General features: G+C 42.2%; 1 protein-coding gene across 2 annotated transcripts in view; it reads left to right on the forward strand.

The window, feature by feature from the left end:
* GPR156 (G protein-coupled receptor 156) overlaps nt 1-25382 on the forward strand; it is an 87222-nt gene that overhangs the window by 50395 nt on the left and 11445 nt on the right. Inside the window, exons 3-7 of one of the 2 annotated variants that reach the window (XM_011987166.1) lie at nt 7417-7546; nt 7798-7908; nt 14725-14850; nt 16185-16280; nt 20213-20449. In XM_011987166.1, the coding sequence (XP_011842556.1) occupies nt 7417-7546; nt 7798-7908; nt 14725-14850; nt 16185-16280; nt 20213-20449 (700 nt within the window). The remainder of the gene's footprint in view (nt 1-7416; nt 7547-7797; nt 7909-14724; nt 14851-16184; nt 16281-20212; nt 20450-25382) is intronic. The other variant, XM_011987167.1, reaches the window with a different exon arrangement.

The following is a 25382-nucleotide window of genomic DNA, read 5'->3' on the forward strand; positions in this document are numbered from 1 at the left end:
AAGCAGCAACTCAGTCCAAGATCAGCAGATTTTCTGAAGCCTGGGGGTGGGATGCATGTTGTTAACCTCTGATGCAGATGTCTACTGAGAGTCTGTAATCTGTGTGGTCGTGAAGATGAGATCTCATCCATCAATTGCTTGACAAGGGCTATCATCATATCTCTGGGCCTACGTGGCCCTCAACACACGATGTGAGAAACATATTGGACAAAAGCATTTCCTGGGAGAATCCTCCAGCAAGAATTCAGCCATTGGCAAAGAATCTTTCAAGTGGCCCTATCTCATTGGAGACAAGTAAACATATATACACATGGGCATATGTGAATATACACACTCCTCCAAGGTGCTACACTTTCCTAGAAACAAAAAGAATGAGAGAGGAAAAAGCTTTACAGGCATCCTGTTAGGATGCTTTCTCTCATTTATTTTTAGACTCCTTTCAGCTCTATGCTGAGAGGGAAAGCAAAGGAAGGGCTTACCCAGAATGTGAAGCTTTTTAGTGAGGGTTTGGGGTGTGCAGATTTGGTAACGTGGTGAAAACCCAGTGTCTATGGAAGTTCACGGCATCCACAGCACTCAGAGCCCCCCAAATATATCTGGCCCTTGTGTTCACTAATTCCAAGGAATTATCAGCGATTCCAGGGGACCGTGGGGATCACCCTGAAACCACTACAATTACCCAGAATGTGCCCCTCCTAACACATAGGCATTGAACAAGTCCCTAACTCCCCCCCAACTCTCACAGATCTCTGGTACTTTAAAAGCCTTATGGCACACGTGCCTAGCCCTCAACCTTCTGCCTAACAGGGGAGTGCTTTGCCAGTGAAAAATAAGATTAGGGAAGAGGACAAAGAAAAGAAGAAGAGAAGGGGTTTCCATATCCATTAATGAATTCATTCAACAGATGGTTATGGAACACCTACCATTTTCCAAAGACCATGCTATGGTGTGAGTTATAGAACAAGAAACAGCCTGGGTTTTGAGGAGTAGAAACTGTCCAGTGGAACTAACATTAAAAGGCAGTAATATAACATGACAATTGTACTGATGCACATAGACCCTGGGGTGTTGTAGGGACATAGAGGATGGCACCAAACCTAGACTGAGGGCATCATCTATACAGATACATACTCTTATTTCTTTGAGTCCTGTGAGGTGACTCACTCACAAAGAAAATGTACAGAAATAACTCAGAATAAATAAAAAGATGGATGGCATAGTAAGCTTGGCAGATCGATGTTGGAGAACATCAGTTTTGGTGGCAACAATCTGCAAGGTTGTCTAATTTTCTCCTGCACCTCTCAGCTGCCTGGATGCAAAAGCAGACAATGGATTATGGCTCTGATCTGAGTTTTACTGGGCAGATGCTACAGAAGGTCTTGTTTGAAAAGGGAATTGGGTGTTATTGAGAGAACAGTTCAGATGACCAACCAGGGATCTGAAATTGGGTTGAGATAGGAAGAGAGACTGATAAACTATGAGGAAGCAAAAGAACCAAGTGACTGGAGGTCTGTAGGCTGTCAATGTACAAATGTGGTAGGAGTAAGCACATGAGAGGGCTGGAGGGTAGGACCCTCATTCATTTATTCCTCAAATGTTTATTGAGTGCCTTCAGTGTCCAGGTAGTGTTCTAGTTCTGCGAGTACATCATGCACAATTCTATTGGGAGGAGAAAGCAATAAACAAAATCATAATAAGTAAATTATGTAATACGTTAAAAGGTAATAAGTACTATGGTTGGATGGGGGCAGGGGAAGAGAATAGAGCAGGATGAGGATTCAGAATTCCGCGGATAGGGTGTAATTTTAAATAGGGTTGTCATCATAGCCCTGGTTGAGAAGGTAACATATGAACACGCAGTCAGGAGAGAAAGAGGATGAGCTATGCAGATTCATGTATTGAAATATTCCAGGCAGAGAGAACAGCCACTTCAAAGCCTCACAGTGTGTGAGTGCCTGGTGTTTTCAAGGAACAGCAAGGAGGCGTGTGGCTGGAGTGGGATGGGCCTGGAGAAGATGTAAGAAATGAGGTCGAGAAACAACAGGGATCAAATGTGTAGGCTTTGTAAACTCTGGTAAAGACTGACTTTCCCTCTGGGAAATAGAGAGTCATTGTGGGGTTTTGAGCAGAGAAGTGACATGATCTTATTTCTCTTTAATGGATTACTCTAGCAGCTATGTTGAAAATAGACTTGAGGGAAGTGCCAGGGTAGAAGCAGGGAGACCAGTTAGGAAGCTATTGCAATAATCCAAATAAGAAATGCAAAGTAAGACTTTGATCAGGTGGTGGCAGCAGAGGTGGTGAGAAGGAGTTAGATTCTGGATGTATTTCGAGGATAGAGCCAACAAGATTTATGACAAATTGGATGTGGGTGATGAGCAAGAGTCAGGATGACTCCCAGGTTTTTGGTCCAGGCAAATTGAAAGGTGGAGTTGCCATTATCTGAAATGGGGAAGAATGTGAGCGATTGAGGGGGAGGCTTGGAGTTAAATTTTGAACAGATTGTAGTCAAATTGGTGTTGGGATATTGGTATTTAAAATTCCTGAAGGGGAACCATTCTGAATGACCCTAAGACCCAGAGTGTAACCTGGGGATGGGTGTCTGAAGAGGAATAAAGTGAAATCATTATGATTGAATAATTTAGAACTCTGGAGGCTGAAAGGCTAATGAAATCTCCTAGGATGTTCTACTAGGATAGTGGCCCAGGCACGAGAGTAAGGAATAGGGTCAGGCCTTATGATAGACACTTTAAATACAAATGGTTAGAGGTCCCACTAATATTAGCTTGAGGTGTGCAGAATTTTAATTGGGTGCAGATTAGTGTATACATTAGAAATAAGCAAGATATTAAAAGATCAAATTTGCTGAAACACATCAGATAACATTATGATAAAGCTGTTTGGAGTTTTATTTGAGATAGATTTATAATCCCATTGTAGCATGGATCCAAAATAGTAAGTTAATAAAGAAATTGGATAAATTTTCACAATTTAAATCTTAATTGCTTTATTAGAAAGCATTTTGGAAAGACATTCATATTTGGTTTTGGATAGGTTAAAGCTCAGTGATATGATTTACATCAATTTTTGTAGCATTTTAGAAAGCATGGTCTTGTGACATCTTAGGAAAGTTTTCTGTTAGTCACAGCATGCCAACAAGTACCTTGTGCTCCATTCTCTGGCCATGTTTTCAGACTCAGTAACTCCAAATAAAATGAACTGCCAAGTTCAGAAAGTAACATTTGATAAAGTTTTGCAACATCATACCGTTGAGCTGGTGGATGCCACTTAAGTATCTGAATTCATTAGAGACTATTGAAATGATAATGCAGAATTATACAGGCTTTGCAGATGTAGTTCGATATTTACCTATACGTGTTGAAAGCTCACTTGAGGATAGAAAAATCAAGAAAGTTCTTGTTTTACATTTCCACTCAATAAATGAAGAGGAAGAGATAATGAGATAGCTATATAATCCTTTAAAAAAAAAAAAAAACTTCACCTTGTTTCTGACTGACAGTAACCCAATTCAGGCATTTTACTCTTCATAAATGGAAGACAAGTAATCTAGATAGTACTGGCTATCTGTAATTAAGTATACAATATTGAAATCTATTTGCTTTGTGGAAATTATGTGTTTGTGACTGATTAAAATATTCAACTATGTAGGTTTCATCTTTTAGCTCAATAGAAAAATATAAATGACATTGGTGGCTGAATTCCTACCAACGTGGCAAAGACATTCCCCAGACATACATAATTCACCTGCTGAATTGGAGATGATTCACCTTTCAGTGACTTCACAGGTGTTAACTTGGCCAAACAAAAAAGGGAAATCATCTTGTATTCATCTTTTGTTCCCTGAGGCAAGTTTTCAGTAAGATTGCTCAGGAAAAATGTCACAACATGCATATATAAGTCCATAGTATGTCTATTTGAATAATGAATTAGCATCACTGTCTGAGAGGTGAAAACTATTCAATGTATATTTTGTGGAAAATGACTAAATTGAGTTCCTCTTAGCTAAATCAGAAAGAGAAGGAATCCTCAATCAGGATTTCATGCAGTACTGTATCACTCAAAGGAAAACTGATTGTATAGTGATACTCAAATAAAATGGGTCCAAAGAAAAATTATGAGAGAAACTTACCGATCAGTGATCTAGACCAAACAGACATGTGGCTGTGAAATCCAGGCAGTTGCTTGGTGACGAGGTCACCGTCAGATAGTCATGGCTTATGTGCAGGAACATGAGAATGGCCATGGGGAGGAATAGCCGGGTTATGGGTCTTGCAGGAGTCCACCCACTGCTTGTGCCATTGCTCAAACTTCTGACTGCACCAAGCGGCTGATGCCAGGTCAGCAGTACTCTCTGCTCTGAATCAGTGTCAGCACTGGTCTCTCTAATGGAGTACTTTTCTTTAAAAAATGCTTTGTGAAGCTGCTGGTTAGCACTGTTCTTACTTCTGTAGTTAATATTCACCACATATTCCCCTTCTTTTGTGGAGAGATAAAGAAATTAAGGAAAATCACTCTCCATAAGTCCACAATCTGAAGACATGGAGGCTGAGGAGGCAGACCTGAATGAATAAGTAGATCATACAATAGGGCTAGATCTTAAATTTGGATATAGGAGACTTAAGGTAAACCATAGAAGATTGTTCTTTATACATGTAGCTCTTTTGCTAAATGATAAAGGTGGTATGTTAAGATTAATGAGTCTGAATGTAATGTACAGAACATACCAGAACAGGGAAAAATTGGTGTTTACTGAGAGCTGAAGGTTACATCAAAAATCTAAAAAGTAGTATTTTTTCATCATCTTAAAGTTTGCAAAGAGTTTTGGCACATACATCATCTCATCTTTGCAATAACCTGTGGGGTAGATACAAAAGATGATGTTATTTTCATTTTACACTTGAGGAAATAGGAGCCTGTTTCCTGGTCAGACAGGCTTAGTCAGCTGTGAGTGGCAGAGCTGGTATACCCACCTGTTACCCTCGACTCCAGTTCCATTGCTCCTAACATGATTGTATCCTGGATAAATATGGTATCAAGAATGGAGAGGCCGGGCGCGGTGGCTCACACCTGTAATCCCAACACTTTGGGAGGCTGAGGTGGGCGGATCACCTGAGGTCAGGAGTTCAAGACCAGCCTGGCCAACATGGTGAAACCCCGTCTCTACTAAAAATGCAAAAATTAGATGGGTGTGGTGGCGCATGCCTGTAAACCCAGCTACTGGGGAGACCAAGGCATGAGAATCGCTTAAACCTAGGAGATGGAGGTTGCAGTGAGCCAAGATTGCCCCCACTGCGTTCCATCCTGTGCAACAGAACAAGACTCTGTCTCAAAAAAAAAAAAAAGAAAAAGAAGAGTGAACTTTGGGAAGCTGAGGCAGGCAGATCACTTGAGGTCAGGCATTTGAGACCAGCCTGTCCATCATGGCAAAACCCTCTCTCTACTAAAAATACAAAAATTAGCCTGGTGTGGTGGTGGGCACCTGTAATCCCAGCTGCTCAGGGGGCTGAAGCAGAAAAATTGCTTGAACATAGGAGGCAGAGGTTGCAGTAAGCCAAGATCACACCATTACACTCCAACCTGGGCAACAGAGCAAGACTCTGTCTCAAAAAAAAAAAAAAGATGGAGAGCGAGAGAAAGCTCAGAGACTTTGAAATAAGTGAAAGAGGCCTGGCACAGTGGCTCACACCTGTAATCCCAGCACCTTGATAGACCGAGGCGGGCAGATCACTTGAGGTCAGGAGTACAAGACCAGCCTGACCAACATGGTGAAACCCGTCTCTACTAAAAATACAAAAATTAGCTGGGCGTGGTGGTGGGCGCCTGTAATCCCATTTACTCGGGAGGCTGAGGCAGGAGAATCACTTGAACCAGGGAGGGGGAGGTTGCAGTGAGCCAAGATTGTGCCACTGCACTCCAGCCTGGACAACAGAGTGAGACTCTGTCTCAAAAAAATTTTTTAAAAAAAGAAGAAGTGAAAGAAACCTGGCAATTGATTGGGTATTTCTGATAAAGAAACAGAAGGAAAAGGTGATTCCTAGGTTTCTAAAACCTGGAAGAGGAGGACAGTGAGATTATAATATAAACAGCTGACGTTGGCAGCATGCCTATTATGTGCCAGGCCGTGTGCCAAGCATTTTGCCATATTGCCTCATGAAATCCTCACAACTCTTTGAAGGTAGATCATATAATTATTATTCTCATTTTAGAAAGGGTATGCATGAAAGTTGCTCTCACTTTTAGAAAAATAAGAAAATCTTCCCTCCAAAGCAAGGTTCAGCTCATCTGGACTCACTGGCCTATGGTGACAGTACCTGGGGCCTGCGGTTTGGTGTTCTTGTGTGTATGGATGTATCACAATGTCAGACACAAAGTAACTAAGCTGTGCTCATGGCGGTTATGATGTTTGCAAATCCAGCACTGCCAAACTGTTTAGTGCCTCCTAGGTGCTTTGCCTGTGGTTAGAACAAGCTTCACTAAGTGGATAGTTTTGCCTTGGCCCTAGCCTTTAAGGTGGCCTGCCAGGTCACCAAGAGACATAGGTAAGAATGCTTTCCTCCTTAGTTATGATTTAAAAATAAAAGTATAGCAAAGTATAATTATCAAATGACTTTTAGTAGAAATGTTGCATTTATATACACTATTTAGATTACAATTCTTAAATACAATGGCTTTCCTTCTTATTACTTGTAATTAATTAGTATCAGTCACTGTCCAGTGTGAGACTGGCGTTGCCCTTAGGTTAACCAGTTCACATCCTGAACCTCTGTTGGTGCCCGGGGTATTTGTCTGAACCCCTGATTATTCACGTCTCCCTCTCACTTTCAAATTTGTCTCTAATCTCATCTAAAACTGTTAATACTTGAGAAAAGGCCCTTCCCCAATTTCTTGCTTCTAATCCCTTTATCCTCTTTCTTTCTTGGTCAAGTAGAGGAAAACGGTTTACATATCAAATAAAGCAAATAGTATATGAAAAAAAAAAAACACATTGTTTCCAAATAGTTTACCTTACAGCTCATTTCTAAGGGCTCCAAACTGTGGGTATCTACCTGCTGGTTATTAATTCACTAAGCTGCACATGGCAGTCCCCTAGCAACCATAAACTTCATGGATAAAATCCCAACTCTTCTCCAGTACTACCTGTTTGTAGGTAGTCAGCCTTCTTTTAAAAGACTTGGAGTTATACAAGCAATAAGTGCCAGAGTTTAGTTCTTTTTGAAAATAAATTTAAAGAAATCATAAGTTTTCACAGGGCTATAAAGTGGTTTCTTCCCAGTGGTCCTTCACTCCGAGGCTGCACTGGAGATTATGCTGGTGAGGAAGCTTTGATCTCATAGGTCTTTGGCCTCAAGGCAAAAGGTCATGGCTGTAAGTGTCTTTCTTCCTGATGCCCTCTAGGATTGTGAAGATGTCCAGTCCCAATCTGAACATTGTGACCTTATTGGGCAGTTGTCTGACTTACAGTAGCGCTTACCTCTTTGGGATTCAAGATGTTTTAGTGGGGAGCTCAATGGAAACTCTCATTCAGGTAGGTGAAGTATTAAAATTTGGTTTTGACTAAAATTTTAAAGTTGTGATGACTTTTTTAAACCAGCTGCTCCCATGGGTGGTGGTTACCTTTATCCTTGGTGTGGGCACTTTTCGAGGCAATCCCAGAACACTTGGTGAGGTTCACTCTGTACCCCATGCCCTCTGTGGGACCCAGACCCTGCAAATCAGAGTGTGTGGAGAACTGACAAAGGTTCCTCTTGTGACTCTTCTGTCCCCTTCCACCTGTAGATAAGACTGTCCATGCTGTGCATTGGGACCTCCCTTGTGTTTGGCCCCATTCTGGGAAAGAGCTGGCGACTCTACAAGGTGTTTACCCAAAGGGTGCCGGACAAGAGAGTGGTAAGTAGACAGCAAGTACACAATGCTTGATTGTAGATGGCAGCTTCAGCATTAGTTAACAGCTAGAGAAACTCATGCAGATTACTGAGCCTAGCCCCTTTCAGGACATCCGAAGTTCTTGTTTCTCATTCCAAACCCTGGAATCATGCGGCCTCATAAGGCCTCAGGCCTGGAAGGCTGTGGATCACTGCTGTTGAAGAGAGGGCTTCAAACGTGGGCTCTGGTTCCTATGTACCCCAGGCCCTGTGGGGACATGTGAGCTGGCCAATACCTGGCACCAGTGTGAGGCCGAACAAGATGCCCACAAACTGTTGTTTGGCACAGGTGTGAGCTGGAAGTGAAGGGAGGAAGAGTGATTACAGAGAAACTATAGCAAGTAAGTAGTTATTTCCTTCCCTGGAGCTCAGTTCTTTTCTATATAGAAGGCAGAGAAGGATGTGCCCAGAGAAGTGAGCAAAGAAGAGCAGGAAGAATCAACCCTAAGTTATGTAGCAGCCAGATCACCGACATGTCCCTGAGATCAGTCATCAACTTAACCACATTTCCCCATTTTCTCAGGTTGTCTGATGAGACTGCTCAAACCTCAATTCCTGACCAGTACCCTCATTGGGTATAGGCCCTGCCCAGACCCAATATATCATTCAGTTGGTGTTTACTTCTCTGGAATGATGGGAATTTTTTTTTAGCAAATGTTATTGAATCATGGTGCATACTTACCAAAAGCTCAGCTGTGAGCAACCATACCTGTGAAGAAGATTGCCTGAAAGGACAAAAACTGCATTCATCCCTCAAGAACACTGATTTCTTTTTTAAACATAGCTTTATTGAAGTATAACTGACATGCAGTGAACTGCACATATTTAAAGCATATGATTTGATAAATCGTGACATGGATATACAACCAAGAAACATGGTGCATAATGAACATATCCCTCATCTTCAAAAACTTCCTTGCAACCCTTTGTTATCTCCCTCTCCTGTCCAATCCTTATATCCCTTGTTCCTATCCTCAGGAAATCATTGATGTGCTTTCTGTCACTGTAGATGAGTTTGCATTTTCCAGAGTTTTCTATAAATGGAACCATACAGTATGGACTCTTTTTTCTCTGGCTTATTTTACTCACATAATTGTTTTTATGAATATTATAGTTATTTATGTTGTGTGCATCAATAGTTCTTTCTTTGTTATTGCTGAGTAATATTACAATGCATAGATACACATTTGCTTATCTGTAGATGGATGTTTGGGTTATTGCCAGTTGTGGCAATTAAAAATAAAGCTGCTATGAACATTCATGTACAAACTCTTTGTTTAGACATAGGCTTTTATTTCTCTTGGGTGAAAACCTAATTTTTTTTTTTAGAAAAAAATATTTTAAGAGTAGGATGGTTAGATCATATGGTAAGTGTATATTTAACTTTTTAAGAAACTGTCAGACTGTTTTTCAAAGTGGTTGTACCATTCTGCATTTCCACCAGCAATGTATGAGAGTCCATTTCCTCCACCTTCTTGGCAGCATTTGATTTGATCAGTCTTTTTCACTTTAGGCATTCTAATAGGTATGTGTGGTAGTATCTCATTATGGTTTCAAATTTGTATTTCTCTAATGCAATATTGAGTATTTCTTTACATGCTTACTTGCCATCCATACACCTTCTTTGGCAGACTGTTCAAATCTTTCACCCGTTTTTTTTGTTTTGTTTTGTTTTTTGAAACAGAGTTTCACTCTTTCACCCAGGCTGGAGTGCAGTGGTGTGATCTTGGCTCACTGTAACCTCCGCCTTACGGTTTCAAGTGATTCTCCTGCCTCAGCCTCTGAAGTAGCTGGGATTACAGGCACCTGCCACCGTGCCTGGCTGATTTTTGTATTTTTAGTAGAGACAGCGTTTCATCATGTTGGCCAGGCTGATCTCGAACTCCTGACCTCGTGATCTGCCTGCTTTGGCCTCCCAAAGTGCTGGGATTACAGGCATGAGCTACTGCGCCCAGCGTCACCCATTTTTAAATTGGATTTTTTGTTTTCTTATTATTGAGTTTTGTGAGTTCTTTTTATATTCTGGATACAAACCCTTTATCAGATGTATGATTTGCAAAGATTTTCTTCCAGTTTATTCTTTTGTTCCTTTTACTTTCATTTACTTCAGAGTGTCTTTCAAAGACATTTCTAATTCTGATGAAGTCGAATTTACCAATATGTTCTTTGTTTTTAGGTTTTTGTTTGTTTGTTTGTTTGTTTTTTGTATTTTTAGTAGAGACTTCACCATGTTGGCCAGGTTGATTCTGGCCTCAAGTGATTCACCAGCCTCAGCCTCCCAAAGTTCCAGGATTACAGGCATGACCCACCACACCCGGCTCCAATGTGTTCTTTTATGGATCATGTTTTTGGTATTATATTTAAGAAATTTTTGCCTAACTTAAGGCCCCAAAAGGTTTTCTCATGTGTTTACTTCTAGAAATTTTAGAGTATTAGCTTTTACATTTAAGCCTATGATCCATTTTGAGTTAATTGTGGTATATGGTATGATGTATTGATTGAATTTTATTTTTTTACATACAGACATTTGATTGTTCCAACACCATTTGTTGAAAACATTGTCCTTTCTTCACTGAATTACCTTTGTGCCTTTGTTGAAAATCAGTTGTCCATAGGTGTGTAGATCTATTTCTGGACCCTCCATTCTGTCTCACTGATGTGTCTGTCTCAACAGCAATACCATATTACCTTGATTACTGTAGCTTTATACTAAATCTTGAAATCAGGGAGTATTGGTTCTTTGACTTTCTTCTTCTCTTTCAATGTTGTTTTGGCTAATCTGGGTCCTTTGAATGCTCATGTGAATTTTTGAATCAGTTTACTGATTTCTACAAAAATTCTTTTGAGATTATGTTGAATCTAATATAGATGAAATTGTGGAGAATTGGCTTCTTACTAATGTGTGTCTTTTTTCCCATGAACCCATTTATTTAGCTCTTTAATTTCTCCCATCTTTTTTTGTACTTTTCAATATTGTTCTTTCACATCTTTCATCAAAGTTATTTCTAGGTATTTTATATTTTATGCTGTTTTATATGTTATTATTTTTCAGATTTCACTTTCCAGTTGTTTGTTGCTAATATATAGAAATATAATTACTTTTTTTTTTTTTGAGATGGAGTCTGGCTCTGTTATCTAGGCTGGAGTGCAGTGGTGCGATCTTGGCTCACTGCAACCTCCACCTCCCAGGTTCAAGCGATTTTCCTGCCTCGGCCTCCCAAGTAGCTGGGATTACAGGTGCCTGCTACCACACCCGGCTAATTTTTATATTTTTAGTAGAGACGAGATTTCACCATGTTGGCCAGGTTGGTCTCAAACTCCCAACCTCAGATGATCTGCCTTCCTCGGCCTCCTGAAGTGCTGGGATTACAGGCATTAGCCACCGTGCCTGGCCACATAAATATAATTAATGTTTATGTGCTTAGCTTGTATACTGCAACTTTTCTAAAGTAAGTACGTGTTAGTTCTAGCAGCTTTCTTTTTTAGACAGAGTCTCGCTCTGTTGCCCAGGCTGGAGTGCAGTGGTGAAATCTCAGCTCACTGCAAGCTCCGCCTCCCAGGTTCACGCCATTCTCCTGCCTCAGTCTCCCGAGTAGCTGGAACTCCAGGCACCCGCCACCGCGCCCAGCTAATTTTTTGTATTTTTAGTAGAGAGAGGGTTTCACCATTCACGGGATGGTTTCAATCTCTGACCTTGTGATCCACCCACCTCGGCCTCCCAAAGTGCTGGGATTACAGGCGTGAGCCACCGCGCCCGGCCTCTAGCAGCTTTTTGTAGAGTCTGTCAGATTTTCTACGTAGATGACCATATCATCAGTTAATAAAGATAATTGATTTTCAATCTCTTGTTTGATTGCACTGGCTAGAAACAATAGTACAATCTGAATGGAAGTGGTGAGAGCAGATACCTTTATTATTCTTGATCCTATGGGGAAAACAGTCTTTCAAAACTAAGAATGATGTTAGCAGTAGTTTTATTGTAGATGCCATTTATCCAGCTGGGGAGGTACTGTTCTATTCTTATTTTGCTGAGAGTTTTAATCAAGAATTGATGTTAGGTTTTATCAAAAACTTTTTCTAGGTCTATTGAGATGATCATATGGTTTTTCTTTTTTTAGTTCATTCATGTGGTGGAGTATGTTAAATGGTTTTTTTTTTTTAAACCCTTATACAATACTTTATTTTTTAGAGTGGTTTTAAGTTAACATAAGAATTGAGCAGAAGGTACAGAGGTTTTACATATACACTCTTTCCCCACACATGCATAGCCTCTTCCATTATCAATATTCCCCATCAGAGTGTATATTTATTACAATTGATGAACCTACATTAATACATCATTATCACCCAGAGTCTGTACTTTACATTAAGTTTCACTTTTGGTGTTATACATTTTATGGGTCTGGACAAATGTATAATGACATATATCTACCGTTACAGTATCATACAGAGTAGTTTTACTGCTCTAAAAATCCTCTACGCTCCTGCTCTTTATCTCTTTATCTGCCCATATGTTAAGTGATTTAGGGTGTCAGACCAACCTCCATCCCTGGGATAAACTCCACTTGGTCATGATACATTATCCTCTTCATAATTGTTGGACTCATTTTTATAAAAACTTTGTTTAGAATTTGTACATTCATGTTTTTAATACATATTGCTCTGTAGTTGTCTTGTGATATATTTTTCTCGTTTTGGTATCAGAGTAATGTTGGCTTTATAAAATGAGTTGGGAACTATTCCCTTCTTTTCAATTTCAAGAAGAATTTCTATAAAATTGCATAACTGGCACTCATGTATAAGTACCTTACAATAGTATGCTTCCTTTTATCCCTATTCCTATCTTTGGTGTTACGTTATAAGCCCCATACAATTATTTTGTTTAATAAATCAATTATCTTTTAAAATATTTTATTTTTTATTTTTAAGACCCAGGACAACATGCTGAATTTTGTTATTTTCTTTAATGATATTTAAGTAATGAAAACGAATCTTGTATTTTTCTGTTTAGTTACCTTTTCCAGTGTTGTTAATTTCCTGTATAGATCCACATTTTTGTCTCATATTATTTTCCTTTGCCTGAAGGATATCTAACATTCCAGTGTGGGTGTGCTACTACTGAATTCTTGCAGCTTTTGATTATCTGAAAAAGTCTTTATTTTGCCTTTGTTTCTGAAAGATATATTACTGAGTATAGAATTCTAGACTGAAATTTTCTTTCCTTCTTCCAGTACTTTCAAGATGTTCCTGCACTGTCTTCTCACTTGGCCTTCTATTTGATGAGAAGTCTCATGTTTATGTCTACACAAAATGTGTCTTTCGTCACTGCTTGCTTTGAGTAGTTTCCCTTTATCACTGGTTTTGAACAGTTTGATTAGGCAATTGGTTTGTTTTTAATTTTACAAACACTTTGAATCATATAACTGGTTGTGCTTCTTTCTTTTCATTGGTTGTCAAAAGCTCAGATCCACATTTCTTCTGCTCCTGTTAGTAAATGCTATTATATATACACTCTTCATCTGAGCCTTCATCATAATTCCCTTTATTTTCTCTCTTTCCTGATGTTTAATGTTTTAATCCTATCACAGTGTATATTTTTCTCCATTTATTTTTGTAGTCACAAACTAACACATTCTCTTCATCCTAAGTCAAATACGGATGGTCCCTGACATACAACGGTTCAACTTAACAGTTTTTCTGTTTTACAATGGTGTGAAAGCAATCCACATTCAGTAGAAACCATACTTAAAATACCCATACAACCACTCTGTTTTTCACTTTCAGCACAGTAGTCAATACATTTCATGAGATATTCAACACTTCATTATAAATTAAGTTTTGTTTTAGACGATTTTGCCCAGGTGTAGGCTAATATAAGTGTTCTGAGCACATTAAAGGTAGGCTCGGTTAAGCTGCAACGTTTGGTAGGCTAAGCATATGAAATGCATTTTTGACTTATTATATTTTCAACTTATGATGAAAATAGTTTTATTTTTGATGGTTTTATCAGGACATAACCCCATCATAAGTCAAGATCATAAGTCAATCTGTAGTTCATGTGCATATAATGAAAATGCTAATGATTCCGGCTGGGCGCGGTGGCTCAAGCCTGTAATCCCAGCACTTTGGGAGGCCGAGACGGGCGGATCACGAGGTTAGGAGATCGAGACCATCCTGGCTAACACAGTGAAACCCCGTCTCTACTAAAAAATACAAAAAACTAGCCGGGCGAGGTGGCGGGTGCCTGTAGTCCCAGCTACTCGGGAGGCTGAGACAGGAGAATGGCGTAAATCCGGGAGGCGGAGCTTGCAGTGAGCCTAGATCCAGCCACTGCACTCCAGCCTGGGTGACAGAGCGAGACTCCGCCTCAAAAAAAAAAAAAAGAAAGAAAGAAAGAAAATGCTAATGATTCCTTCTGCATCTCTGAATCTCACCCTCTCAGTTAATAGTTATTAACAGTGTGGTATGACATCCTTGTCTATGTGCTCATATAAACATATAGAAATAATAGTTTATTTATTTTATAAAACACTTTGAGTCCTTTGTGGGAAAAGGTAGGATATGAAGAAGTTAAACAAATGGAAATATGTAATGCTAATAATGATATCAGCATAGAAGTCATTGTAAATGTTTGGTGTCTGTTTCATTTTTGATAGCTACATTTGAAGCTCCTTGGGAGGGCTGACCTTGGAGCATATAGCTGAGAGCACTTGGGATACTCTAGCCCGTGTGTCATATAGCCAGTCAACAAGGAGAAGTTTTGACCTTGACTCTTTTGCAGATTATCAAAGACCTGCAGTTGCTGGGATTGGTGGCAGCCCTGTTGATGGCTGATGTGATCCTGCTCGTGACATGGGTGCTGACTGATCCTATCCAGTGCCTCCAGATTCTCAGTGTCAGTATGACGGTGAGGGGCCAAATCCCTAGGGAATCTCATCCCCAAACTAGACTGACCTCTGTGGATACACAGGAGTCATCCTTGCAACAAGAAGATAAAGGACTCCAAGAGGAGGGAGAGTCAGGAGCTGTGGCTTCCATGAAATCCTTGCCCTTGTCTGCTACCACTCCCACTGCTCCTCCTGCCCTAGTGTCTCTTTGTGGACATACAGTGAGATATCAGCATGCTGGAATCTGCCTGGCAGTTACCACCACTTCCACGTCATCAATAATTAAAACTTTCAGCTATTGGCAGTTACCTTCCCCTAATTGTAGAGGTGGAGGTGGTAGTTTAAGGTGGCCTTTGGAATCAGTCAACCCTGGTTCAAATCCCAGCCCTACCAAGCTCACTAGCTGTGTGACCTAAAGTCACCTCTCTGAGTCTGTTTCCTAATAGGTAAAATTGAGATAATACTACTACCTATTGCATAGGGTTGTGGCAATTTAACCTCTCTAAGTCTGTTTCCTAATAGGTAAAATTGAGATACTACTACTACCTATTGCATAGGGTTGTGGCAAAAATTAAATGAAACAATGTAAGTAAAAGACTTAACCATGTCCAGTACATAGTATTCAATTAATAAGAAGTATGGCCAGGCATGGTGGCTCATGCCTGTAATCCCAGCACTTTGGGAGGCTGAGGCAGGCAGATCACTGGAGGTAAGGAGTTCGAGACCAGCCTGGCCAACATGGTGAAACCATGTCTCTACCAAAAATACAAAAATTAGCCAGGCATGGTGGCACATGCCTGTAATCCCAGCTACTTGGGAAGCTGAGGCAGGAGACTCTCTTGAACCCAGGAAGCAGAGGTTGCAGTGAGCTGAGATTGCACCACTACACTCCAGCTTGGGTGACAGAGTGAGACTCTGCCACAAAAAAAAAAAAAAGTATTATGTATCTCCAGCCTCACAAGGGGCTTAGGAATACAGTAGAATCATGGAATTGTGACACTGCAAGATTAATGTTTAAGGATTCAATGATTTGCAGAAAGCAGGTGCATAATGAAATTAGTTTATAATTTTGTTGAGGCACTAATTTGATTGGGGTAGCAAAGCACATAACTGAGGGGTAAGCCCTGTTGTCACCAAGCACACAGCTGTTAGCCCAACTTTATCATCTCTTCTCCTAACATGTAGTCACTCTCATTTAGGTTCTAGTGGAGTCACTTAAATGCTACAGTTTTTACATACTGAGGGGGAAATCATGTGCTGTAGAAAAATTAACACTCCAGGATGTTCACAAAGATCTGCTGTGTGTTCCTGGTAATTGTGGGCACCTCCAGTTCTGACTCTGTGTCCCTTCTAGGTGACAGGGAGAGACGTGTCCTGCACTTTGACCAGCACCCACTTCTGTGCTTCCCAGTATTCTGATGTTTGGATTGCTCTTGTTTGGGGATGCAAGGTTGGTAACCACATCTGATATGGTCTCTGTCACCAACAAAATGGATATGAAGAGGGAATTACAGGAATTAACAAGGTGATGTCTGCAAATAATCTTGAACTCAGAGGAGACCTCTGTTGATGCATAAACCTGAAAGCCATGACCGTTTTTACTTTTCTATTTTTATTTTTTTGGGGGAGACTCTCCCAACTCTTTAGACTCCCTCATTCAGTCTTCCCCCAAATCATCTGGAATTCCCGCACTGTTTCTCCTATTTATTGGTCTGGTTTCTTAATTGATTTGACAATACCAGTTTTCCCTTCAGCTTCCTTGCAAGGGGAATTGTGAGGAGACATTTGACCCAGCTTTATTTGTTCTCTAAGTGCCTTTATTATGCCTTCAAGATTTGGGCCAAGGTGTCCTGCTGCCTTTCACCTGCCTGACTTTCTCGCTCTGCTTGGAAGTAAGGCTGGCTCTGAGACAGATGGCAGCATTCATGGGGCCCTTTGAGGGGTTCCAGCCATCTCACAATGTCTCCCATACTGCCCCAAATCTCTCACCATTAGACTCATTTGTCTCTGTTAGATGGGCAAAAGTAGGATATTATTTCCAGAAGGTAGAGGATACCTGCATGGAGCACTGAGGACGATCCTTAGAACAGAACAGCTGGTTTTCAGCTCAGAGAGACAGAGAACTGGTACTGAGGGGTACAGGGCAGTGCTGATTCCACAAACAAGCAAGCTCTGCCTGACAGCAGACTACCTGTTGACTATCAGGGCAGAGAGGTCTGGTTGACTGATTACTGGCAGAGGAAAAGGAGGAGTTTTTGTAGAAATAAGTGTCCTTTAAGGGTAAACTCTGGCCGGGCACAGTGGCTCACACCTGTAATCCCTGCACTTTGGGAGGCTGAGGTGGGTGGATCACTTGAGGTCAGGAGTTCGAGACCAGCCTGGCCAACATGGTGAAACTCTGTCTCTACTAAAAATACAGAAATTAGCTGGGTGTGGTGGTGTGCACCTATAATCCCAGCTACTCAGGAGGAGAATCCAGTAGACTGAGGCAGGAGAATCGCTTGAACCTGGGAGGCGGAGGTTGCAGTGAGCTGGTATTGCGCCACTGCACTCCAGCCTGGGCAACAGAGCGAGACTCCATCTCAATTTAAAAAAAAAAAAAAAAAAAGTAAACTTTACCCACTCCACCACTAAGAAAGTATTAGAAGTTGTTGCTTCTGAGGAACAGGTTTAGGGGTGGGCCAAAGTGGGGCAGGGAAACATTCCTTTTTAACTATGTGCAAATATTACTTTGACAGAAATATTTTTTAAAAGAAGACTCTAGGAAGTGAACAGCTCTTGATCTCCAGAATCTTGCTAATGGTTAGAAAAGGAGCTTCAGTTGTGACAGATCAGGATTTGAATTCTGACTCCTGCCTAGCTGACCCTGAGCCTCATTTAACCTCTCTGAGCCTAAGTTGCCTCATTTTAAAATGGGGATGATGATAATATCCCCTCAGAACTGTTCTGTTTCTAAAGAGTTAATGCATGTTAAGAGTTTTCAGCCACTCCTGGTCCATAGCAAGAGCTCAATAAATGTTAGATATTGTTATTACTGTTCTTCCATTGCTCCCTAGACACTTCTGGAAAATACATTGCCTCTGTTGGTTCCTTGAGTCCCTGTAGAAGAGTGTGTCCTCCCCAGCCCAGAAAGCCAGCACTTCCCCCATAGCTACTTACTTTGTGACTCAACTTGATTTATTTTCTCCATTGCCTTTTTTATACTCCCATTTCCATTTTATTTTACTGTAGTATCTTTCCATAGGAAAAAGAAGGAAAAGGAAGGAGCATCAGGAAACTTACTGAGCCAGACCCCATAGACTCCTTGGTCAGTGAGAAGCTCCTCAGGAGGACCTCAATCTCCACATTAAGTTCTAGGACCCCCCACCTGAGTCTGTCAACTGCCTCTTACCCCACACTTCTCAGCAGTTAAGGCCAGTGATATGCAAGTTTCAGATATGACTCACTCAAACACCAGCCAAGAATGTATAGACACTTGATTCACACCCATTTCCCCCTTAACAAGAATTTTAATGGAATTAAAATCTTTTAGTGGAATCATATCTGAACATTTCAAAATCACAGAATTAATTTCATTTCCCTTTGATTAAATTAGCAATGATCCAACTCTGCTGAATACCACCTGATGGCGTTAGTTACCCAAAAGTCGGGCTTCCCTGGTCTGACTTATGTGTCCTCTAGTTATTGAAGATCTCAGGGTGGCCACATTTGGCCCTCAGGCCCCATTTGGGACACGGGCATTAGTGGAACCTGGAAGGTATCTCTTCCATGCTGACTCCTTCCCTCCTGGCACAGCCAGTTCTCCAAAATATATTCTTTAGGGCCACCCACGAAGGTGGAGTTGACCATGTCGTATGATTTCAGGGTCACCAGCAGGTGCCCTGCTGATACCTGCCCTTACTTTCATTATTAGTTCTCCCTCTGAATCCCACAGTCCCACCCCCACCTCGTCTCCCATGGCATCTTCACATTCTGATGTTCACATGAACATTTTTAGGCCGGCGCAGTGGCTCATGCCTGTAATCCCAGCACTTTGGGAGGCTAAGGTGGGTGGATCACCTGAAGTCAGGAGTTCGAGACCAGCCTGACCAACATGGTGAAACCCCATCTCTGCTAAAAATACAGAATTAGCCCAGCATGGTGGCACATGCCTGTAATCCCAGCTCCTGGGAGGCTGAGACAAGAGAATCACTTGAACCTGGGAGACGGAGGTTGCAGTGAGCTGAGATCATGCCATTGCACTTCAGCCTGGGCAACAAGAGCGAAACTCCATCTCAAAAAAAAAAAAAAAGATTTTTGTGCTTACTTTAAATCTACCTACCAGACCAAGTGCCTTAAAAGCCAGGACCATGACTTCTTTGTGTCACTATTTTCTGCCCTACACCTACTATGGCACTGTGCACATACTCAGAAAGGTGAACCTAATTGAATCTACATGTTATGTATTATTGACTAAAGCTTTGATTTCTGTATGAATGCAGCTTCTATGGAGGGGGCAGCACTTTAAGATGCTATGAGTTATATCCTCCTTAGTACAAATGACAACTCAGAGCAGGTTTATATTCATAGGAAAGAGAAAAGAATAGGGCCCTGGGTTCCTTGTAGGGGAGCAAGAAATGTCACAAAAAGGGTGAGAACTATAGATGGAGCTTTTGCTGCCTATGCCTGCCCCACAGTCTTGCCTGGGTCCCAGCCTGCCTTTGTTCTCCCCTTTTTTTTACCCTTCATCTCCCATAAACACTCACTGGCATAGACCCGCTGCTAGCCTGTGGAGATCCTTTGTGTAAATTTTTAAGAGGCCCATCCCTTCTCGTCAGATGCAGTCTTGCAGGTGTGAGGCTTGACAAGCAGATGGTGCCTTTGGGCAAATTAGAGAAAAGAGCCCCTTCCTCTGGGCAATGCCCCGGCTGTGGCACGTGACTTGACAAGCAGATCACAGGTCACTTTCAGCTTCCCTGTGTACCCTGAGCTTTGAGCAGGGCAACACTGGACAATGGCTGTGGAAGCACTCACTACCAGAGGTTCTGTGGGCCCACTGTCCTACTAGTGCCCAACAGCTCTTTCTGTAGGGATACTAACCCACCCACGTGATCCTGTCCTGTGCCTTGTCTCAGAAGAGTCCTATGTAATGGCTGACTTGCTGACTTCTGATAAACTAATTCTCAGCGAAGCAGAGGAACAATAACATTTATTAAGTACCTAGTAGGTATAAGGGGCTGCCCTGAGGGTTTTCCTATGTGATATCTTAATAAATCCTAATAGCTGTCCTTAAGGTAGGTATTATTATCCTAATTTTACAGATGAGGAAATTGGTTGCAAACCTACTGCTCATTGACCTCTTGTTTCACTTCTCTGAGCCTCCGTCACCTCTTCACCCCCCAGGGCCTGCTCCTGCTGTATGGTGCCTACCTGGCTGGCCTGACTGGCCATGTCAGCTCCCCTCCTGTGAATCAGTCCTTAACCATCATGGTGGGGGTCAACCTCCTTGTACTGGCTGCTGGACTGCTTTTTGTAGTCACTAGATACTTGCACTCCTGGCCCAACCTGGTCTTTGGACTCACATCTGGAGGGATCTTTGTTTGTACAACTACAATCAACTGCTTCATCTTCATTCCCCAGGTATGGATTTTGCAGGGCTGGTCCTCTTAGTCACTCCAGAGTTTTTCCCTGATAAAGTTCTCTTTTTTTCCTACTGATACCTTTCCATGCCACTTATTGGAGAGTCAGAAAGCAGACAGGGGATCCTAGTGAGCTGGTTGCCTTTGTCCTTCCTCACTGTCCTGGTCAGCAAGGGGGACAGGCCAGAGTGGTCCAAGCAGTGGTGGCAGCCCCTGTTTGCACTCTTCACACCTGTGGTGCCTGTCCCCTTGCGGGGGCTGCCTCACAGTCCTGCTTTTCCACCCACCCTCCGGCCTGCTGCACTCATTCCCCATCCTCCCCTCATTCCCATCATGTTATTAATATTTCTTTCACTAGCCTGGGAGCAAGGAACCTTTATATTTTTCCATTTGGGGATTGCAGACTCACAGGGAAAAATCCATTTGGATAGAACTTTATGATTTAAAATGCTTTTCCTTTCTTTTTATTGGAGGAAAATATAGAACATTTATCTGCTTTTTACAATAAGGAGAGGTAGAAACTAAATAAAAATATGTTTCATATTATGGGAATTTTAAAAAATCAAATGAGGGAGGAAGACAGAAGCAGAAATAGCCAGATAGCAAAGAAGAAAGGGAGTCAGAGGGAACAGAGAAGGAATCTTAGGCTCAGAAAGGAAAGGGGTGTGTAATTGTTCATGCTACACCCTGGGGACCACCGAGCCACATATATCTAGGTTAATGCACTTGGCACTAGACACCTTCTTGTTTCCCTCCTAGTTCTCCTTTCCTTCCTTCTGAGTCCTCCCTCGTCCCACTCCTCCCTCAAGACCCTGTTCTGATTCCCACTGCAGCTTCCAGTTGACTGTAAACTAATTCCTCATGAGGGAGCTAACTGATCATTTAAGTGTTGGCTGATGACAGGTTACAGTGTATTTGTGAAAGGGACGAGTGCACTTTGGGGCATGATGGTGTGACACAGGCATGGCCCTGTTACTATTCTTCTCTGTCACAGATCCTTATTACAGTACTCAACAGAATACATAAATATGGAAAAATCTGCAGCAGCAGCACTAGAAACGATGGATGGATATTGCCTCTGTGCCAGAAACTGGAGGAATTTTTGCCAAATCTTAATGCTGTAAAAACTGGAATGAAGGAAGCCATTTAGAGCTGAGGCTTGTTTGTCTGGGATGAGGCAGAAATGGGCTCTGAGAAGCAAGGACTGTTTCTCCCTGGGAGACAGGGGGAAGGGAGTAGGCAGGGACCTTTTGGAAAGCCCACCCCTTAGGCCCTGCGGCCAACATTGTTGACTGGTAGCAATCAACGATGCAGAGAACTGGTGCTGAGGGATAGAGGGCAGTCCTGATTCCACAAACAAGCAAGCCCTGCCTGACAGCAGGCTACCTGTTGACTATCAGGGCAGAGAGGTCTGGTTGACTGATTACTGGCAGAAGAAAAGGAGGAGTTTTTTTGTTGATATAAGTACCCTTTAAGGGTAAACTCTGACCGGGCACAATGGCTCACACCTGTAATCCTTGAACTTGGTGAGGCTGAGGTAGGCAGATCACTTGAGGTTAGGAATTCAAGACCAGCCTGGCCAACATGGCGAAACTCTATCTCTACTAAAAATATAAAAATTAGCTGGGCATGGTGGTACGTGCCTATCATCCCAGCTCCCCTACCCAGGAGGCTGAGGCAGGAAAATTGCTTGAACCTGGGAGGCAGAGGTTGCAGTGAGCCAAGATTGTGCCACTGCACTCCAGCCTGGGCGACAGAGCTGCTAACCCCTTTCTTCCTTGCTTGCCTGCACTATAGAGACTGTAACAGCTAAACTCTTCTTTTGCCACCTTCCCATACAGATAGGAGTGCCTGTATGACACCATTTTGAACACTAGAGGTTTTCTCAGAAGCTTCTTTTTTTTTTTTTTTGAGACGGAGTCTCACTCTGCTGCCCAGGCTGGAGTGCAGTGGCCAGATCTCAGCTCACTGCAAGCTCCGCCTCCCGGGTTTACGCCATTCTCCTGCCTCAGCCTCCTGAGTAGCTGGGACTACAGGCGCCCACCACCTCGCCCGGCTAGTTTTTTGTATTTTTTAGTAGAGACGGGGTTTCACTGTGTTAGCCAGGATGGTCTCAATCTCCTGACCTCGTGATCCACCCGTCTCGGCCTCCCAAAGTGCTGGGATTACAGGCTTCAGCCACCGCGCCTGGCCTCAGAAGCTTCTGAGAAAGCTTTTGCTTTCCTGAAAAAGGTGATAAGCATGGCTAATATCACCCCTTTTACCTTCTTCCTGCCTTGAATGTATGTGATTCCTAGAGCTATGGCAGCCCTCTTGTGACCATGAGGAAAAGACTAAGAGAATATAGTTATAATACTAGGAAAATACAGCTCTTTCCATGTAAGACCATAAATTCTGGAGGAAATGATCTATGAAGGGAATCTGCAGTTCACAAGAAGAGGACTACAAATGTCTAAAGATTTAGAGAAGCTGCCTTCCTCTGAAGTAGAAGTGTTTAGAAGATACTGGACTTGTCAATAAAATTCAAAGGATATTGTCTCTTTTTGACTAAAGCAAACCATCATGAAAAAACCCTAATCTTAAAAAAATATTGAATAAGAATTAAAAATATGGTATTAAATTTAAAATCCCAATAGAAGCATTAACTGGGCAATTAGACACTACAAAATATTGAATTAGTGAATTACTTTAAGGAAACAGAAAATAAGGAAACAAATGAGAGACTAGATAAGAAAATATGGAAAATGTCCAGGCACGGTGGCTCATGCCTGTGATCCCAGCACTTTGGGAGGCCAAGGCAAGCGGATCACCTGAGGTCAGGAGTTCGAAACCAGCCTGACCAACATGGTGAAACCCCATCTCTACTAAAAATACAAAAATTAGCTGGGTGTCATGGCATCCACCTGTAATCCCAGCTACTAGGGAGACTGAGGCAGGAGAATCGCCTGAACCCAGGAGGCAGTGGTTGCAGTGAACCAAGATCATGCCATTGCACTCCAGCCTGGGCAACAAGAGTGAAAATCTGTCTCAAAAAACAAACAAACAAACAAAACACGAAAAAGAAAAAAAGAAAATATGGAAAACATCTAGGAATACAATTGAGAGCTGATAGGAGTCTCTGAAAGAGAAGAAAATAATTTGGGGCAGAAGTCATTATCAAGGAGCTATCAGAGGAAAGCGTTTCTGAACAAAAAAGGCCTTGGTCAGAAAACGGAATGAATTGGCAATCTCCATGATGACGCCCTGCTTACGGCTCCTCTCTCCACCCTCACTTCTCACCACTGCCCCACTTACATCCTAAGCCTCAGCCACATCACTTCCGCTTTGCCTGGTGTTTGAGTCCTCAGCAGCTAGGACAGTTGTGACATCTGGGTACTCTAATCTACACACAAAAATGCAGGATGAAGTACTGCTTGAAATCTGCCTCCCAGGTTTTCACTAAGCAACAAGCACTTGATTTGTTGAATTGGGAAGGGAAATGGAATGATTATGAGGTACAGAAATTGGGTGGATGGACAGCGCTGGGCTTGCTTTCCTTCTCTCTCTGTCTTTCCCTCCTAGCTTTCTTAAGCTTCCTTTCTCTTATTCTGTCTTTCCTCTTCCATTTTCTCCCTTGTGTTTTTTTTCTCCTCTGGAACTAACTGACCATGATGTGAAACTAAAAACTGTATTTTGTAGTCTGTTGTATTTTAGGTTTAGAAGGTAAGTAGTTCTTTTTCAAAATATAAAAGTAACTGAGGTTTGTTGGGTTTCTGTGTGTTCCCCTCTGGCTCAGAGGTCTTTGGTAGACCGATTCTCCCTGTGATACTTGCACTGTGTATTCCTAGAAGAGAATTTGGGAAAGTAATTTGAGTAATTTGAGTAAATTTGGGAAAATGTGTGAGGGGAGCTATCTGGGTAGGGGTTGGGGGTTGCAGCAAGACTGGGTTCCTTCTTGCCAGTGAGTTTTCATATGGAACTGTGATGGGAGGGGTTTGTGAAAGCAAAGGCACAGATACCCCCAGGGCAGTGAGGCAGCGCCAGAGAGCAAGTGAAATGGATGACATTACTTAGGAGACAAGGGGCCCAAGAAGCCTTCTTTACACAGGCACTCAGGAAATGCCTGAGTGTTTATGCCAAGCACTGAGGTCATCACTAGAAGTCAGCCAGCCACTGCTGTTCTGACCCGAATATGACCCATCCCCCAGCCTTCTGCTCCCTCAGAGAGGCAGGCAGGTCCTGAGGTAGGAGATTGTTTTCTCTCTCCTCTAACCCCCAAAGCATTTCATCTGCTCCTCCCTGAAGATGCGCAGGCCTTTCTAATCTGCCTTGTAATTATCTGTATATGTCCCAGCACCCCTACTAGACCAGTGAGCATTTTAAAGAAAGCTTCTTTCATTTGTTCATGCATCTGTCCATCCATCCATTTATTAACTGCTGGGAACATGCACTTAAACACAGGGCCCGCCTCTAGGTCTAGTGAGGAGCAAACATGAAAGGAATTATAATACATGTGTTAAGAGCCTTGAAAAAGGCCTTTCCCAGCCCATCTGGGAACTCGGTGACACCTTCTCAGAAAATGAGGCTGGGCATGGTAGCTCATGCCTATAATCCCAGCACTTTTCAAGGCTGAGGTGGGTGGACCGCTTGAGCCCAAGAGTTCGAGACCAACCTGGTCAACACAGTGAAACCTGGTCTCTACCAAAAATGCAAAAATTGGCCGGACATGGTGGCTCACGCCTGTAATCCCAGCACTTTGGGAGGCCAAGGCGGGCAGATCACTTGAGGTCAGGAGTTCAAGACCAGCCTGGTCAACATGGTAAAACCCCGTCTCTACTAAAAATACAAAAAATTAGCTGGGCATGGTGGCGGGTGCCTGTAATCCCAGCTACTTGGGAGGCTGAGGCAGGAGAATCGCTTGAACTGGGAGACAGAGGTTGCAATGAGCTGAGATC

The sequence above is a fragment of the Mandrillus leucophaeus genome, unplaced genomic scaffold (genome assembly GCF_000951045.1).
Source record: "Mandrillus leucophaeus isolate KB7577 unplaced genomic scaffold, Mleu.le_1.0 Scaffold302, whole genome shotgun sequence".
In the NCBI taxonomy this organism is placed as follows: Eukaryota; Metazoa; Chordata; class Mammalia; order Primates; family Cercopithecidae; genus Mandrillus; species Mandrillus leucophaeus.